Source organism: Lemur catta, chromosome 7 (genome assembly GCF_020740605.2).
Source record: "Lemur catta isolate mLemCat1 chromosome 7, mLemCat1.pri, whole genome shotgun sequence".
In the NCBI taxonomy this organism is placed as follows: Eukaryota; Metazoa; Chordata; class Mammalia; order Primates; family Lemuridae; genus Lemur; species Lemur catta.
The window spans coordinates 83,165,573-83,181,647 of record NC_059134.1 but is presented as its reverse complement, the minus strand read 5'-3'; the positions used below and the strand labels follow the sequence as shown (position 1 = coordinate 83,181,647).

At 34.4% G+C, this 16,075-nt stretch overlaps 1 protein-coding gene across 1 annotated transcript in view; it reads right to left on the bottom strand.

Moving 5' to 3' along the window:
- The window catches only part of QSER1 (glutamine and serine rich 1), a 75,486-nt gene that overhangs the window by 11,746 nt on the left and 47,665 nt on the right, over positions 1-16,075 (bottom strand). The window contains 4 exon segments of the mRNA XM_045557748.1: positions 4,148-4,362; positions 5,194-5,327; positions 5,973-6,089; positions 7,763-8,091. Coding sequence (XP_045413704.1) covers positions 4,148-4,362; positions 5,194-5,327; positions 5,973-6,089; positions 7,763-8,091 — 795 coding nt within the window.

Sequence of the window (16,075 nt, the reverse complement as noted above, 5' to 3'; positions counted from 1 at the left end):
ATAACATATAACAACAAACAATGTAGGAACAGATATGAAAATGCTCTCATCTTAATAAATACTGTTTTGGAAAATATACTTGTTAAAAAAAACTTGCGTTAATAAGTAATGGATTCATTTTAAATAAATATTTTGAATTTCTGCTTTAATTGGTATTTAGTAAACATCAATAGCTTTAGCCCACATAAACAAAAGTATTTGGAATCCTCAATATATTTGAGGATTAAAAGGGGCTCCTGAAACAAGAGTTTGAAAATCGCCAGCCTGCCAATCTGTTTATCAATATTTCCTACTTAAAAGCACTAAAAATGTTTGCTTACTTATTAGTGACACCTAGTGGTCACTCAAGTTATCAATGAAAAAAAATTTATCTTTATTGTCATTTGAGGAAACTATAGTGAGTGCAAATTCAGAACCCCAACTTCTCTATTCTAGTAGACAGGACTGCTAACTGTAAAAGTTACGTATTAATGCCTTCAATACATACTCAAAGCACTGAACTTCCTTATAGATTCTTATGTATACACTTCTACACAACCATTCACAAATTGCCTTTTAAGAATTTTTTTTATATTTCAGAGGGAAGGTCTTACGATGTTGCCCGGACTAGTCTCAAACTCCTGGGCTCTTCATCAAGCAGTCCTCCCGCCTCAGCCTCCTAAGTAGCTGGGACTACAAGCACACACACTATGCCTAGCCCACAAACAGCTGTCAAAAAATAGAACATTTAAAGTAGACTTCAGGGGCTGGGTGTGGTGGCTAATGCGCCCTGGGAGGCCTGCTTGAGGCCAGGAATTCAAGATGAGCATAAGCAAGAGCAAGACCATGTCTCTACAAAAAAAAAAATAGAATTAGCCAAATGTGGTGACAAGGAACTGTAGTCCCAGCTACTTGGGAGGCTGAGGTAGGAGGATCACTTGAGCCCAGGAGTTTGAGGTTGCAGTAAACTACGATGATACCATTGCACTGTGGCCAGGGTGATAGAGTGAGTCTGTCTCAAAAACAAAACAAAACAAACAAATAAAAACAAAAAACAGTAGACTTAGACTTCAGGACTGAAGAATTTTTATTATGATTTTATTTCTAATCAAATAATCTCCAAGACCATCTCTCAAGCAATGATATTTGTAAAGTCAGAAATGATACTGATCAGCAACCTCAACCATACCCACAAGTAATTCATCATTTAAGTTCTGCCAAGATTATATTCTGAATTTCTCAAATAGTCTCTGAATTTCTCATATAGTCTTGTAGCAACTACTCAAATCTGTCACCATAGTGGGAAAGCAACTGTATACATATAGAAATGAATCTGTGCAGCAGTGTTCCAATATAAAACTTTATTTACAAGAACAGGCTGAGGGTAAGATTTGGTACGCAGACCATAATTTGGCAACCTCTGCAATAACGTACTGAACTGCTTGATATTTCTTGCGTATATCACATACCAAGCTTTGATGGCTAATGGAATGTGTGCTGGTGTATTCTTGTGTTATATAACTATTTCAGTTTTGACTGCTAATATGGTAAATAGCAACAGGTACTATCTAAATACAAGCTCTTTAGGATCCTCAATAGTTTTTCATAGTAATGTAATAGCAAAGAGAAAAGAAGATTCTAGAAAAATAAAACTTTTGCTTTGTTGGATGCCTGAAGACATTCTGCCTGATGTGTTGGTGAATGAAAAGTGACACCAATTAAAAACTAAAGTAGTTTACTTATCAAAGCTACTTGAATTAGGGCTGAAACTTACTGTTAAAGAGTGCTGCAGTCTGCCCAGTGGCTCCCTTTTCTGGACTAGGGCTTTCTCATGGAGTACAGTATGTTAATATTTACCTATATAGCTAATCTGTTAATGGCTTTTGAAAAATCTTTCTTTCAAATTATTTGAATAATCTTCCTATTTTCTTTTAACCAGCATGACTAATTTTTTTCCTGAGGAAAGCATTTGCCTTTTGAGTTTTTTTTTAATTTAAGAAAAATTCTATTCTTTTAAAAGTGTCTTTGAACTAAAACCTTTATACACCACAGTTGATTTTGAAGTGGAAATTAAAATCACTTTCTTGCTTGGTAAGCAAGAAATCATATGGATTTTTTTAAACTTACAGAAATGGAAGTATGTGTAACTTGTTAGTATTGTGTCAAACAAATGTTGCACAGAGATAATAGGACATTGCTTCAGATTTGTAATATATTTTTATATTTTGAAAATGTATTACAGGTGTTTTTCTAGAGGCATGGAAGTTAAATGTATACATTATGGTGGAATATTGAAGAATATTATAATTCAGTGCTGCCAGAAGAACTGTTAATACAACACCTTCTTTAACAATAAATATCTTTTATAGACTTAAGGGATTACATACTACTGTTAATACTTGTAAGAACAAAACACATTAAACATCCTTTCAGGAAGTCTTTGAGGGAGGGCCTATACCCATAGTAGAATGATGGTACTCATTTTTGATAGTGATTGTAAAATCAATTATTTCCTTACTGTTGGAGGGTCATATTGTAAAGTATGTGGTTACATGCAGTCAGACTGCAGAAAATACTCCTAATTGAGGAGTTGTCACTTTACAATAGTGCTATAAAAAGCAGTTTTTGCACCAAAATTTTTAAACAAAGACTAGACAAGCATAGAGAATTAAACTTTTGATTTGAAAATGGGAAAGGTTCCATGATGCATAAATCATTTTTCATTTGCCTTAAAAAATTAAAAAATAATAAAAATAATGAGAAGCTTTATTCATTAACAATGGAGTAAAGAGCTATATACTTGAAATGAGTCTTATAAAAAAATGAACTGCAAATAAAAGCACTGCTACTATAATACATTCTGGAATGGTTGTTTAATAAGTTAAACAACCATTTAATTCCAGACATTCTGGAATGGTTGTATTATCCATGTGATCTGTAGCAAATGTAATTTATTTTTAAGAAGAAAAGAAAAGTAGTGTGTTTTCTTACTATCTTTTGTTTTCTTTTGCTTAAATACTTTATTAACTGCTTAATTCTGTATCTTTGAAGTAATCTGCAATCTCCTTTCTTCTTTGTAAAATTTAATTTGTTATAAAATTACCAAATATAAGGGTTTCGGATATATAGTTTGTACCTGTATTTTTATTTTATTGCCTCATGTTCTTGTAAGTCATTCTTAATTGACCAATGACTGTAGACCTTGCTTGAGTATTTTTTCTAATAAAACAAAGCAAATCACACACATAAAAAAAATGTAAAATAATTCTAAGGTCAGGAAGTTTGATAACTCACCTATTTCAATTTTTTCATTTTACAAAAAAGAAAAACTAAGGCACAGAGAGAATAACCTTCCTTAGTCATGGGCACATGGTTGGCTATTGGCAGGTATATGGTACTATGCATATATAAAATATATACATTAGTACTATACATTATTACGTACATTATTATATTGTATTAATTATAGTTTGAGTTCCTCCTTTCTAGGCTTGTTTAATTCTTTTTTTTTTTTTTTTTTTTACAGCATAAACATAGACCCAGAAGTTTAGAAGCAGAGGATTCTTACTAAACTTAGGCACCTGATCTATCCTCCATCCTATCCAAAAAGGGGAGATACTGGCATTATTAAGGCGAGTTTTGCTTTTTCTGTTTTACAAGGCTGCATGTGTGGGCCAACTGTGCGTCAGTTGGTGTGTTTGGGGAATGTGAACTTATTTCATAAAAGCCTAAGCAGGGCTGAGTACAGTGGGTCATGCCTGTAATCCCAGCACTTTGAGAGGCCAAGGCAGGAGGATTGCTTAAGGCCAGGAGTTTGAGACCAGCCTGAGCAACATATTGAGACCCTATCTCTACAAAAAAATTTATAAAATTAGCCAGGCATTGTGGCCCACACCTGTAGTCCCAGCTATTTGAGAGGCTGAGGCCAGAGGATTTCTTGAGCCCAGGAGTTGGAGACAGCAGTGAGCTATGATCGTGCCACTGCACTCTAGCCTGGGCAACAAAGCGAGACCCTGTTTCAAAAAAACAAAAAAGACAAATCTAACCAGAACTTAGTAGGTAGACAAATCCCCTGAAAAATGAATTCTGCATTGTTAGCATCACTGCTCCTCTCCATTCATGCTGATAATCTAAAATTATTAAAGTGTCCACTTCATGGAGAACTCACCCTCATCACTACTACTAGAATGGATTTCAGGAGATGAGTCAGATTGGGATGATGAAAATTCTTCTTTCCACTTCTTCCGTTTCTTTGGTGGTGGCTCAGCCTTTACTTTTAGTTGTTTAACTTTGGGTTTCACGGAAGGGGCTTTTGTAGTTGTAGATTTTGATGTTGGAGTATCAGAAGTTTTATTGCTATTACTTGGCTTAGCTTGAACAGTTCTGCAATATTACAAATAAACTTTATTAACACAGAAATCTTGTCAAATTAAAATCAAATAAGAAAAAAAGAGAAATCACAGGAGAGGAAAAGGTTATCTAATTACCCTCCCAAGATCTCCAAAATAAAATCCAAGTCCTATACATGTCAGTGGTGATTTCTATACAATTTTCTTTAAATACATTCAACTACTGGCATTCAATATTCAGTTATTAAGGGACTATTAATTTAACCCCAATCTCTCTCTCTTCATTCCTCTCCTTCTTTTATGGACTCATTTTCCAGAGAGTATGAGGCTGTACAACAGATGATCAATGGCCTTGGGGAAGTAATGAGTGATAAACCATTGACAGCCACATCTAGCACTGGCCCTCAGAAACTCATAGGCTCTGCTGGTGCCAGGTGTTGACATAGAAACTCAAATGCATCTGTCCTGGAGGGGCCCAAGATCTGCTCTATGCTGGGTCTGGCGATTTGAGTGGATAAAATTTCATCATAAAAATAAGGTTAGCTGATTCCAAGAGGTGGGAATCTTAATTAAACTAGACCTGCTTCGTACTAGATTGAGAATATCTAGGGTCATATATTCTCATACAAACCACAGGGTCAGGGACACCCAACCTACCATAGGTAGCTATGAGCTTTACAGTGCCTCTTTCATTTCTTCAAAGCAATCACTTATTTCATCAGACTAGTATATAATGAAAAAAAAAATCAGTCTCTTTGATCGTTACACTCCTTTGTACAATGATAGCGTCCATAATAAGCCTATATATGTGTATACACACACACACACACACACAAATATATTACATAAGAAAACAAATAAATACCTGATAGTTTGTGAAGGCTTATTTCTTGGCTTTTTAGAACACACTCTGACATACTCCTTTTTGTTTGCATTTTCAATGAACTTCACATATATCCTTTTGTATTTACTCTTTGCATCTCCAAAATAACCAAGGTACTAAGAAAAAAAACACTATGAGTTACATAATTGTAATCTATACATAAATATTATTTGTTGGTTTTATTGACTATCACATAGCCATCCTTGAAGTATTCCAAATGCACCTTTGGCCAGGCTAATTTCACCCTCTATAAACATGATTCTAGGCTCATTCATGACTACAAGCCCATATATAGAAAAACAATCAAATTTGGCAGATGCTTACTTATGCAAAGCTACTGAACAGCTACTTAAGTACAAAAAAATAACTTTTGCCAGTCTTCTGGCAAATCAGGATATTTGACTGATAGAATAATCAATGTAAGAGCCTGAGTCCATCTGAATGCTTTATATACTAACACTAATTCTTTTCCTTTATAAAACAAAAAAGTTAAGCAACAGTATAAAGTCATTTAATTTTAAATTGCTGGTATTTACCCATTGGTTTGATTTTTAAATCAGAGAATCAGAGTATCATGTAGCTCAAAATTTATGCTATTTTAATTGTTTGTCTTTTTTCACTATATTCATATGCAAGTGAATATGCTATTTTATATCAGAAATATTCAATATAAAATATATCTAAATTTAAGTTATTCTATATTTTCCCCAGGATCACTGACAAAACATAGGAAGGCTAATGTAAACACACATTTTACTTACACTATTTGTAGCTGCAAATTCTCTTTGCCCATCTCGAATTTCAGGAACAAATTTCTGTAATAAAGCTTTTTGTACTTTCCAAATAGCTGGGGGTTCTTTTCCTGTTTTTAATGCCTCCTGTATTAAGCACAATTGATTATACTTATAAAAAATAGCAACATAATTTAGATTTATAGAATGTTAGAGCTGAAAGGAATCTTAAAGACTTACCTAGCTCAACTTTTTATTTCTTACCTCTACCTGAATTTATGCAATAAATTTATGCATAAATTTATGCAATAAATTATAAGCTGGTTTGGTTATTCAGTCTCTGCTTAAATTCTCCCAGAAATAGGGAGCTCACTAACGTACAATGTAACCTATTACTCTTTTGTATAGCTAAAGCTATTGGAAAGTTTTCTGCTAATGACATTATCATGTATTATTTATGCAATTTTATAACACTATGTGCATTTTTAAAAAGAACAGAAACAGGCCGGGCGCAGTGGCTCACGCCTGTAATCCTAGCAGTCTGGGAGGCCGAGGTGGGTGGATCGCTCGAGGTCAGGAGTTGGAGACCAGCCTGAGCAAGACCCCATCTCTACTAAAAATAGAAATAAAAATTATCTAGACAACTAAAAATATATATAGAAAAAATTAGCCGGGCATGGTGGCGCATGCCTGTAGTCCCAGCTACTAGGGAGGCTGAGGCAGTGGGATCGCTTAAGCCCAGGAGTTTGAGGTTGCTATGAGCTAGGCTGACGCCACGGCACTCACTCTAGCCCAGGCAACAAAGTGAGACTCTGTCTCAAAATAAATAAATAAATAAATAAATAAATAAATAAATAAAAATAAAAAGAACAGAAACAAATATGCTAAAATATTAATGATAGTTAATTGTGAATGAAAGGAATACAGATGAGTTGAATGTTATTTTTCATTATACTTGTTAATGCCATTCCTGTCCACCTCCATCTTTTAAAAAAAGACAAAAGCAAGGAAACAAAAACCTGAAAATATGTTATCTTACACAGTTATAATATTCTTATGTAAAATTGTAACATTCTACTCATGGTTCTATAACTTGAAATTATGAAATTCAGTCTAGTTCCACTTTCACATGATAGTCGTGTTATTTTCTTTTTTTTTTATGACAGAGTCTTGCTCTATGGCCTGGGCTAAAGTGCAGTGGCATTACCATAGCTCACTATAACTTCAAACTCCTGAGCTTAAGCAATCTTCCTGCCTCAGCCTCCCAAGTAGGTGGGACTACAGGTACACATTGTGACACCCAGGTAATTTTTCTATTTTTAGTAGAGGCAGGGTGTCGCTCTAGCTTAGGCTGGTCTTGAAGTACTGACCTCAAGCAATCCTCCTGCCTCAGCCTCCCAGAGTGCTAGGATTATAGGCGTGAGCCACCGCACCCAGACAGTCCTGTTATTTTTCTTTAAACTTTTAAATTAACATATAAATATTATTTTCTCCAAACTACTATAAAATAATGAGTTGGGAGCCTTGGAAAAAATTAACACTTCAAAACTGCTATAATTACCAGTACTGAAATGTAACTGACTAGTCAGAAATATATTAATATATGAAACTAAGTTAAAGTTATAATTATTTTCAATGATTTTCTTTTTCAAAATATCTGACATATACTAATTTGACTTTATCAAACACTTATAAGATAATTATAGAAATATAATTTTTTTGTTATTCAAGATAGATGCATGTTATTGAAGTCATTATGAAGGCTATCATAGGCACTCCAATTAAACTATCACTGTTACACCAGAAAACGTTCACATCACCTTAAAAGTCTCTATGTCTTCTATCTTTACCACAAATTCATCACGTTCTCTGTATTGGCCTTCTCCTCCACTTTCTGTGTTCTCCTCATCTGTATGACCTTCTATGGCAACAGTGTCTTGTCCTTTTGCAAACTGGTCTGAAGGAAGACCATCAAGTTCAATGGGCTTTGGGGGTTCTGTAGAGTTTACATTTTCCGGGATATTTACTGCAGATGATGTACAGTGGAGAGTTTCTTGATTAACTGCACCCACAGTGGTGGAAGAAGTAGTAGCAGTACCAGTAGTATTGGCAGTTGGGCTAGTAGTTGCCATCTGTAGGGCTTCTGAAACTAAATCAAACAAATGCCAATTAGTACAACAAATATTTAAACATTTACATGTTTTCTGTAAAATCTGAACAGTTTAAAAAGAAAGACTTGATTATTTTTGCAATCAAATTGGCTGAAACAAAACCACAGGAAGTTAAAAAATGATTGTTAATTTCCAAGAATCAAAGATGTGAGAATTGAATCTGGATGACAAGCAGATTGCCAACCTACATCTATCTACCTACATTTTCCTCAATTCTACTAAAGTAGAGCAAAGATATTTTTAGAGAATAGAGATGTGAAAGTGATCAAAGATAAGGGTCAGCCAACTAAAGCTGTGAAAATTCCTACAAGATAAAAATCCAATTGTATATGGGAAAGGAAAACACCCCAAAACACTTTGAAACAGCACTAGAAGCTACTGAAATAAAAAGGATTATAAAGAATGCTACAAAAAACTATATGCCAACAAATTAAATAACGTAGATGAAATGGACAAATTCCTAGAAAGGACTCAAGAAGAAATGAAAAATTACACAGACATATATACACATAGTGAAGCAGAATGAAAGTTCAGAAATAAACTTTATATTTATGACCAAATGATTTTCAAAAAAGGTGCCCAAACCATTCAATAGGGAAAGAATGGTCTCTTCAGCAAATGGTGCTAGCACATAGCTGCATACAAAGGAATGAAACTGGCCCTCTGCCTCACACCTTATACAAAAATTAATCAAAAATGCATTATAGACCTAAATGTAAAAGCTGAAACTATAATACTCTTAGAGTATGGCTTTAGATAAGCCACTTAAAGCATAGGTGGCAAAAGAAAAAATAAATTAAACCTCATTAAAATGTAAAAATATTATGCTGCATCTGATACCATGAACTCAGTGAAAAGATAACCCACAGAGGCTGGGCGTGGTGGCTCACACCTGTAATCCTAGCACTCTGGGAGCCCGAGGCGGGTGGATTGCTCGAGGTCAGGAGTTCAAGACCAGCCTGAGCAAGACCCCATCTCTACTAAAAATAGAAATAAAAATTATCTGGACAACTAAAAATATATATAGAAAAAAATTAGCCGGGCATGGTGGCGCATGCCTGTAGTCCCAGCTACTCGGGAGGCTGAGGCAGTAGGATCGCTTAAGCCCAGGAGTTTGAGGTTGCTGTGAGCTAGGCTGACGCCACGACACTCACTCTAGCCCGGGCAACAGAGTGACACTCTGTCTCAAAAAAAAAAAAAAAAAGATAACCCACAGAATGGGAAATTATGTTTAAAAAAATCATATATATGTCACAGACTTATATCCAGAATATATTTAAAAATTCTTACAGCTCAATAATAACCCAATTTCAAAAATGGGCAAAGGACCTGAATAGACATTTGTCCAAAGATGACATAAAAATGATCAGAAAGCACATAAAGGCTGCTGAACATCATTAGTCATTAGATAAATGCAAATCAAAATGAGAGACAACTTTACACCTACTACAATGGCTACAATTGAAAACACAGACAGTAACAAGTGTTGACAAGAATGTGGAGTAAATGGAACCCTTATACATTGCACATGTATAAGGTAAAATGGTACAGTGACATTGGAAAACAGTTTGGCTATTCCTCTATTAAGCATGGAGATATTATATGACTGAGGAATTCCACTTCTAGATGTGTACCCTAGAGAAAACATCCACATAAAAACTTGTACGTGATGGCTGGGTGCAGTGGCTCACGCCTGTAATCCTAGCACTCTGGGAGGCCGAGACAGGAGGATTGCTCAAGGTCAGGAGTTCAAGACCAGCCTGAGCAAGAGTGAGACCCTGTCTCTACTAAAAATAGAAAAAAAATGATCTGGACAGCTAAAAACATATATAGAAAAAAAATTAGCCGAATATGGTGGCGCATGCCTGTAGTCCCAGCTACTGGGGAGGCCGAGGCAGAAGGATTGCTTAAGCCCAGGAGTTTGAGGTTGCTGTGAGCTAGGCTGACGCCATGGCACTCTAGCCCAGGCAACAGAGCGAGACTCTGTCTCAAAAAAAAAAAAAAAACAAAAACTTGTACGTCAATGTTCACAGCAGATAGCCAAAAAGTGGAAAAAACAGGAATTTGGTACTGATACATGCTACAACATGGACAAACCCTGAAAACATGCTAAATGAAAGAAGCCAGTCACAAAAGGTCACATATTATAGGACTCCTTTTACATGAAACATCCAAAATAGGCAAATATATAGAGAAAAAAAGTAGGTTAGTAGTTGCCTATAGCTGGGTGTGAGTGTGTAGACTGACTGCTAATGGGTACAGGGATTCTTTCTGAATGATGAAAATGTTCTAAAATTAGACCATGGTGATGGATGCACAACTCTATGAAACCACTGAATTGTACACTTTAAATGGATGGATGTCATCGTATATGAATTATAATTGAATAAAGCTTTTAAAAACAAATACTTTAAAGACTAGAGAAATGCTGCCATTAGAGAATCATTGACTAATATGCTTGAGAGCACTGATCTCCCACCTCACTGTGTTATTAGCATTACCTGGGGGAGGTTTTATAAACTACAAATATGTGACCAACCATGAGATTACAAAAGACGATTTTTCTTTTCTTTTTTTTTCTTTTTTCAGACAGAGTGTCGCTTTGTTGCCCTGGCTACAATGAGTGCTGTGGCGTCAGCCTAGCTCACAGCAACCTCACACTCCTGGGCTTAAGCAATCCTACTGCCTCAGCCTCCTGAATAGCTGGGACTACAGGCATGCGCCACCATGCCCGGCTAAGTTTTTATATATATATATATATATATATATATATATATATATATATATATATATATATATATATATATATATATATATATATATATATATATTTTAGTTGGCCAGATAATTTCTTTCTATTTTTAGTAGAGACAGGGTCTCGCTCTTGCTGGTCTCGAACTCCTGACCTCGAGCGATCCACCTGCCTCGTCCTCCCAGAGTGCTAGGATTACAGCCGTGAGCCACAGTGCCCGGCCAAAAGACGATTTTTCACTGTGATCAAATTCTCCTAAATTTTTAATTATATAAATTTAGGTCTGAGTAAATAAAAGTGTTTATTGATTATACATATAAAAAAATAATGAAGGCTAGAGCTGACAGAGGATCTCTGGGTTGAGGAACAAATAAAATGAACATGTAGCATTCCAGTGGTAATTCTGAATAAATTTTGGTGAACTAAGTAATCATAGATACAATAATAATAAGTAAATAAAAACAGGAAGGCCAGTGATCCCCTTGCTTATACTCAGCTGTAAGCAGGAGTGTTTGACCATAGGCTAACATGCAAAATCTGCACCCTGAGGAAAGTGAATTCTACCTGTGCATAGTGGTGAAGCCCAGACAGAATCAAAGCAGAGCCTGAGGCAAACCCAGACCTCTGACACATAGAAGAAATGGCAATGAAGATTGGCAATGGAATAAGTGAACTAAGTGCTTGACAACTGGAGTAAAACACTCCTTATTGTTACCAGCTAGCCTGCCTGTTCTTGTACCAAATTAAAGCTACCCTCATATATTTATATGATTCTTCCCAATCAAGGGAAAAGGGCTGCTGAGGAAATACAGATGAATAACCTAATCATGTTAGGAGCCCATAGTATAGAATTTTATCCTAAAGTAATATATTTCTATAATATTATAGCTATATTGTCATACTTTTCTGTCATAAAAATATGTACATAAATGGAAACTGATTTGTCTCGTGACCAGAAGTCTCCAAATATTAAACATTTCTAACATTCTAATAATTGCAGTTGATCCAAATTAATAACTTTTCAAATTTTAGTAAGTATTAAATGTAAAAAGAACACTTCTGTTGGATGTGGCATATAAAAATTATTTGTAAGTGGATCCATGGGTGAATATTACTTATTGAGATAGATTTTACAATCAATTTTATTTCTGCTTTTTATTTTTATTGACATAAGAACTGAGAAACCATGTTCATATAAATAATGGAAAAATGAAGGAATAAAAGGGATTTTGTTATAGTAATGTCACTGAATTTTGCAAATACTTCCTAAGTTATATGGCAAAAGAAATCACATGGCCATCTGTGAACAAAAACAGAAATACTCCTACCAGCAGACCCTCAGAAAATGAAATTGTAAAGGACATGCTTTAGTCAGATGCAAAATAATCCCCAGAAGAAATGAGGTATAAGAATGAAGGTTAAAGTAGTAAATATATAAGTAAATCTAAAGAAACGCTGACTATTTAAAACACTATTAATGATGTCTTATTGATTATTAAAAAAATATGTAGAATTAAAATACATGGTAACGATAATATTTAAGTTAGGAGGAGGTTAAACACAGTTCCAGTGTTCAAAAATCTGTACTGACAGATTTCAAGAAGCTGAAAATACATGTTGCAATTTCTATTATAACCAATAAAGGAACAGAAATATTTCATCAAAATAATCAGGGGATGGGCAGGTAGACAAAGATACTAATGAAACAAGACTGACCATAGTATTAATGATTATTGAAATTGATGATGCATGAATTGGGTTTCATTAGGCCAATCTCTGTACTTTTTAATATATTTGGAAATTTCCATGACAAAAGATAAGCAAATATTTTTATTAAAAAAGAATGTATAGCTTCTAAATTAACAGAAGGAAAGTATATCAATACTGTATGTACATGCTCTTTATATGAAATTTTAAAATAAGCTAAACAAAAGTATAGTCTTTAGAGATGCATATACAGGTATTAAAATTATAGAAGAAAAGCAAGGAAGTGATTACCACCCAAATCAGTTAGCGGTTTGCTCTAGGAGTTATTGGTTGGGTTTAATACTCTATTTTTATACTTTCTTGCTTTCCAATGAATGGCATTTAACACCATAAATTTTCTTCTTTGCACCACACTCTGGCCACATTTAGTTTCAAAATATAATGCTCCACTGTCCATTCCAATTAGTTTTTCATTTCAGTTTTGGTTTCCTTTTTAAGCAGAGTTGTTTTTCACTCTTTGTTCCTTTCTTTTTTTTTTTTCTGCTATTTTATAAAATTCTTGCATTATGCCCATGGAATATGGCTTGAATGATGTCTGCATTTGCAAATTTATGGAAATTTTGTTACATATTCTTCTTTATGCACATTACATTTCCATATATGTGGGTTATATTTCATTAAGAAAAAATGTTCCAAAAGAAAACACAGATATGGGAAATATACTAAAATAATACTAACAATAACAAAATTAGTATGGCAATATTAAAACCAGAAATCATTAAATGGGAAAAAGAGATTTTATTATGGTAAAAGGAAATTTAACTGTAGTAAAATTTTATGCACCTAATTACATGGATTCAAAACATCAAGTAAACAGTATTAGAAAAACAATACAACATACTGGGACACTTTAACACACCTTTCGCAGGAATCAACAGATCAAGCAATCTAAAAACAAATAAGGACAGAGAGGATTTTTTAAAACTTTTTATTATTATAAAATTTTAAGAATACACCAAAGTGGAGAATATAAACCCTCCTGTACCATAACCCAGCCATAATTACCACAAACATTTTGGTATACTTGTTTCATCTATTCCTCATCCCTTTTGTATTTACTAGGGTATTTTAAGGCAAATTCCAGACATGTCATTTACCTTCAAAATATACACATACATTTTCCTTACATAGCCTAATGTCATCTATTATGTTAAACAAAAATTAAAAGATATAAAGGATCTGAATAATATTACCAAACAAAATCTATTAGCACTTAGCATTCATGGAATATTGATAAAAGTTTACCATTTACTAACAAAATATCCATAAATTTCAAAATGTGAACATAATCAGGGTCCTGAATTAATAATTAAAAAAAAACACTACTAGGAAACAGAAAAAGAACCCCTGATCAATCTTCATACCATGGGCTAAAAACGAAATCAAAACTGAAATGATAAACCATTTGGAAAAGACAGAGCATTATAAACTAAAACTAGTGGAATATGGCCAGAGTGTGGAACAAAGAAAAAATCTTACAGCTTAAATGCTATTCATTAGATAGAAAATACAAAAATAAACTAAGTATTAAACTCAAGAAGCCAGAAGAAAGAGAGTATTAAATTAAACCCAAGGAAGACAGGGGAAAAGCATTGAGATAAAAGTAGACATTAAGAAAAAGTGAGTAAAAAACAACAAGAGCCAAAAAAAAGAAGTCTGGTTCTTCAAAAAGAACCATTTAATAGGCAAAACCTTTCATAGATTGATAAGGAAAAAGATGCAAATAATCATTTGGAGCAAGACAGAGGCCATAACTACAGATGCACCAGAAACTAAAAACTTATGAGGTAATACTATGTACAACTTTATAACAACAAATTTAAAAATCTAAACAAAAGGAAGAATTTTCCTAGAAAATATAACTTTCTTAAATTGACCTAGATAGACCAAGCTACCTCAGGAAAAACTTGGAAAGATGGTCAGTCAGATCTATTCTTAGAAAGTTCTATCAAATCCCTATTTTACATGGCAAACTTTCAAAGCTTAGACAAACATAACTTTTCCAGTTAATTTGCAAGACCAATATAATCCTGAATACAAAAGTGAACAAGATTACAACAAAAAATATAAGCTAATCTTATTTATGAACCTAAGTGTAAAAATACCAAGTAAAATACTAGCAAGTTAAATCCTGAAACGGATTAAAATAATTACCCATGACCAAATCGTTCATGGCAGAAATTTTTTCAAAAAATGTTTGGCATTAAGAAATCAAGCAATAACTTATTACAGTAACACATTAATATGGCGAAAAAAGCATTTATTAGAAAAGCTCAAAAATGACATGTGACAGAATTCAATACCCATTACTGATTTTTTAAAAACTTAAGAACCTCAGCCGGGCACGGTGGCTCACGCCTGTAATCCTAGCACTCTGGGAGGCCAAGGAGGGTGGATCGCTTGAGGTCAGGAGTTCGAGACCAGCCTGAGCAAGAGCGAGACCTCGTCTCTACTAAAAAATAGAAAGAAATTATCTGGACAACTAAAATATATATAGAAAAACTTAGCCGGGCATGGTGGCGCATGCCTGTAGTCCCAGCTACTCGGGAGGCTGAGGCAGGAGGATCGCTTAAGCCCAGGAGTTTGAAGTTGCTGTGAGCTAGGCTGACGCCATGGCACTCTAGCCCAGGCAACACAGCGAGACTCTGTCTCAAAAAAAAAAAAAAAGAAAATACAAAAAAGAAGAACCTCAAATTAGAAGGAAATTTTCTGAATTTAAGGAATATAGTATAACAGGAACCAATAAAAAATATATTTCATAGTGAAACATTATGTATTTTACTTAATATCAAAAAGGAAACCAGGATGCTTGCTATCTCTGCTACTATTACCCAGTAGAGGCCAGAACGAGTAAGTTAAAAAAAAAAAAAGAGCAATAAAACTACCTTTTTTTTTTTTTTTTTTTTTTTGAGACAGAGTCTCGCTGTGTTGCCCGGGCTAGAGTGAGTGCCATGGTGTCAGCCTAGCTCACAGCAACCTCAAACTCCTGGGCTTAAGCGATCCTACTGCCTCAGCCTCCCGAATAGCTGGGACTACAGGCATGCACCACCATGCCCGGCTAACTTTTTCTGTATATATATTTTAGTTGGCCAGATAATTTCTTTCTATTTTTTAGTAGAGACGGGGTCTCGCTCTTGCTCAGGCTGGTCTCGAACTCTTGACCTCGAGCGATCCTCCTGCCTCGGCCTTCCAGAGTGCTAGGATTATAGGCATGAGCCACCGCCCCCAGCCCTACCTTTGTTTTTATAAGATGTAATTGTCTACCTAAAAATGCAAGAGAATCAGTTGGAAAAACTATTAAAATGAGAATTCAACAAAAATCCCAAACGTAAGATGGAGATAGGAAAATCAATAATTGCCATATATAATCAGTCACCAATTAGAAAGTAGTGTAGGGAAATTATATTTTAAGAACCACTAAAACTAAAATATATATCTATGTG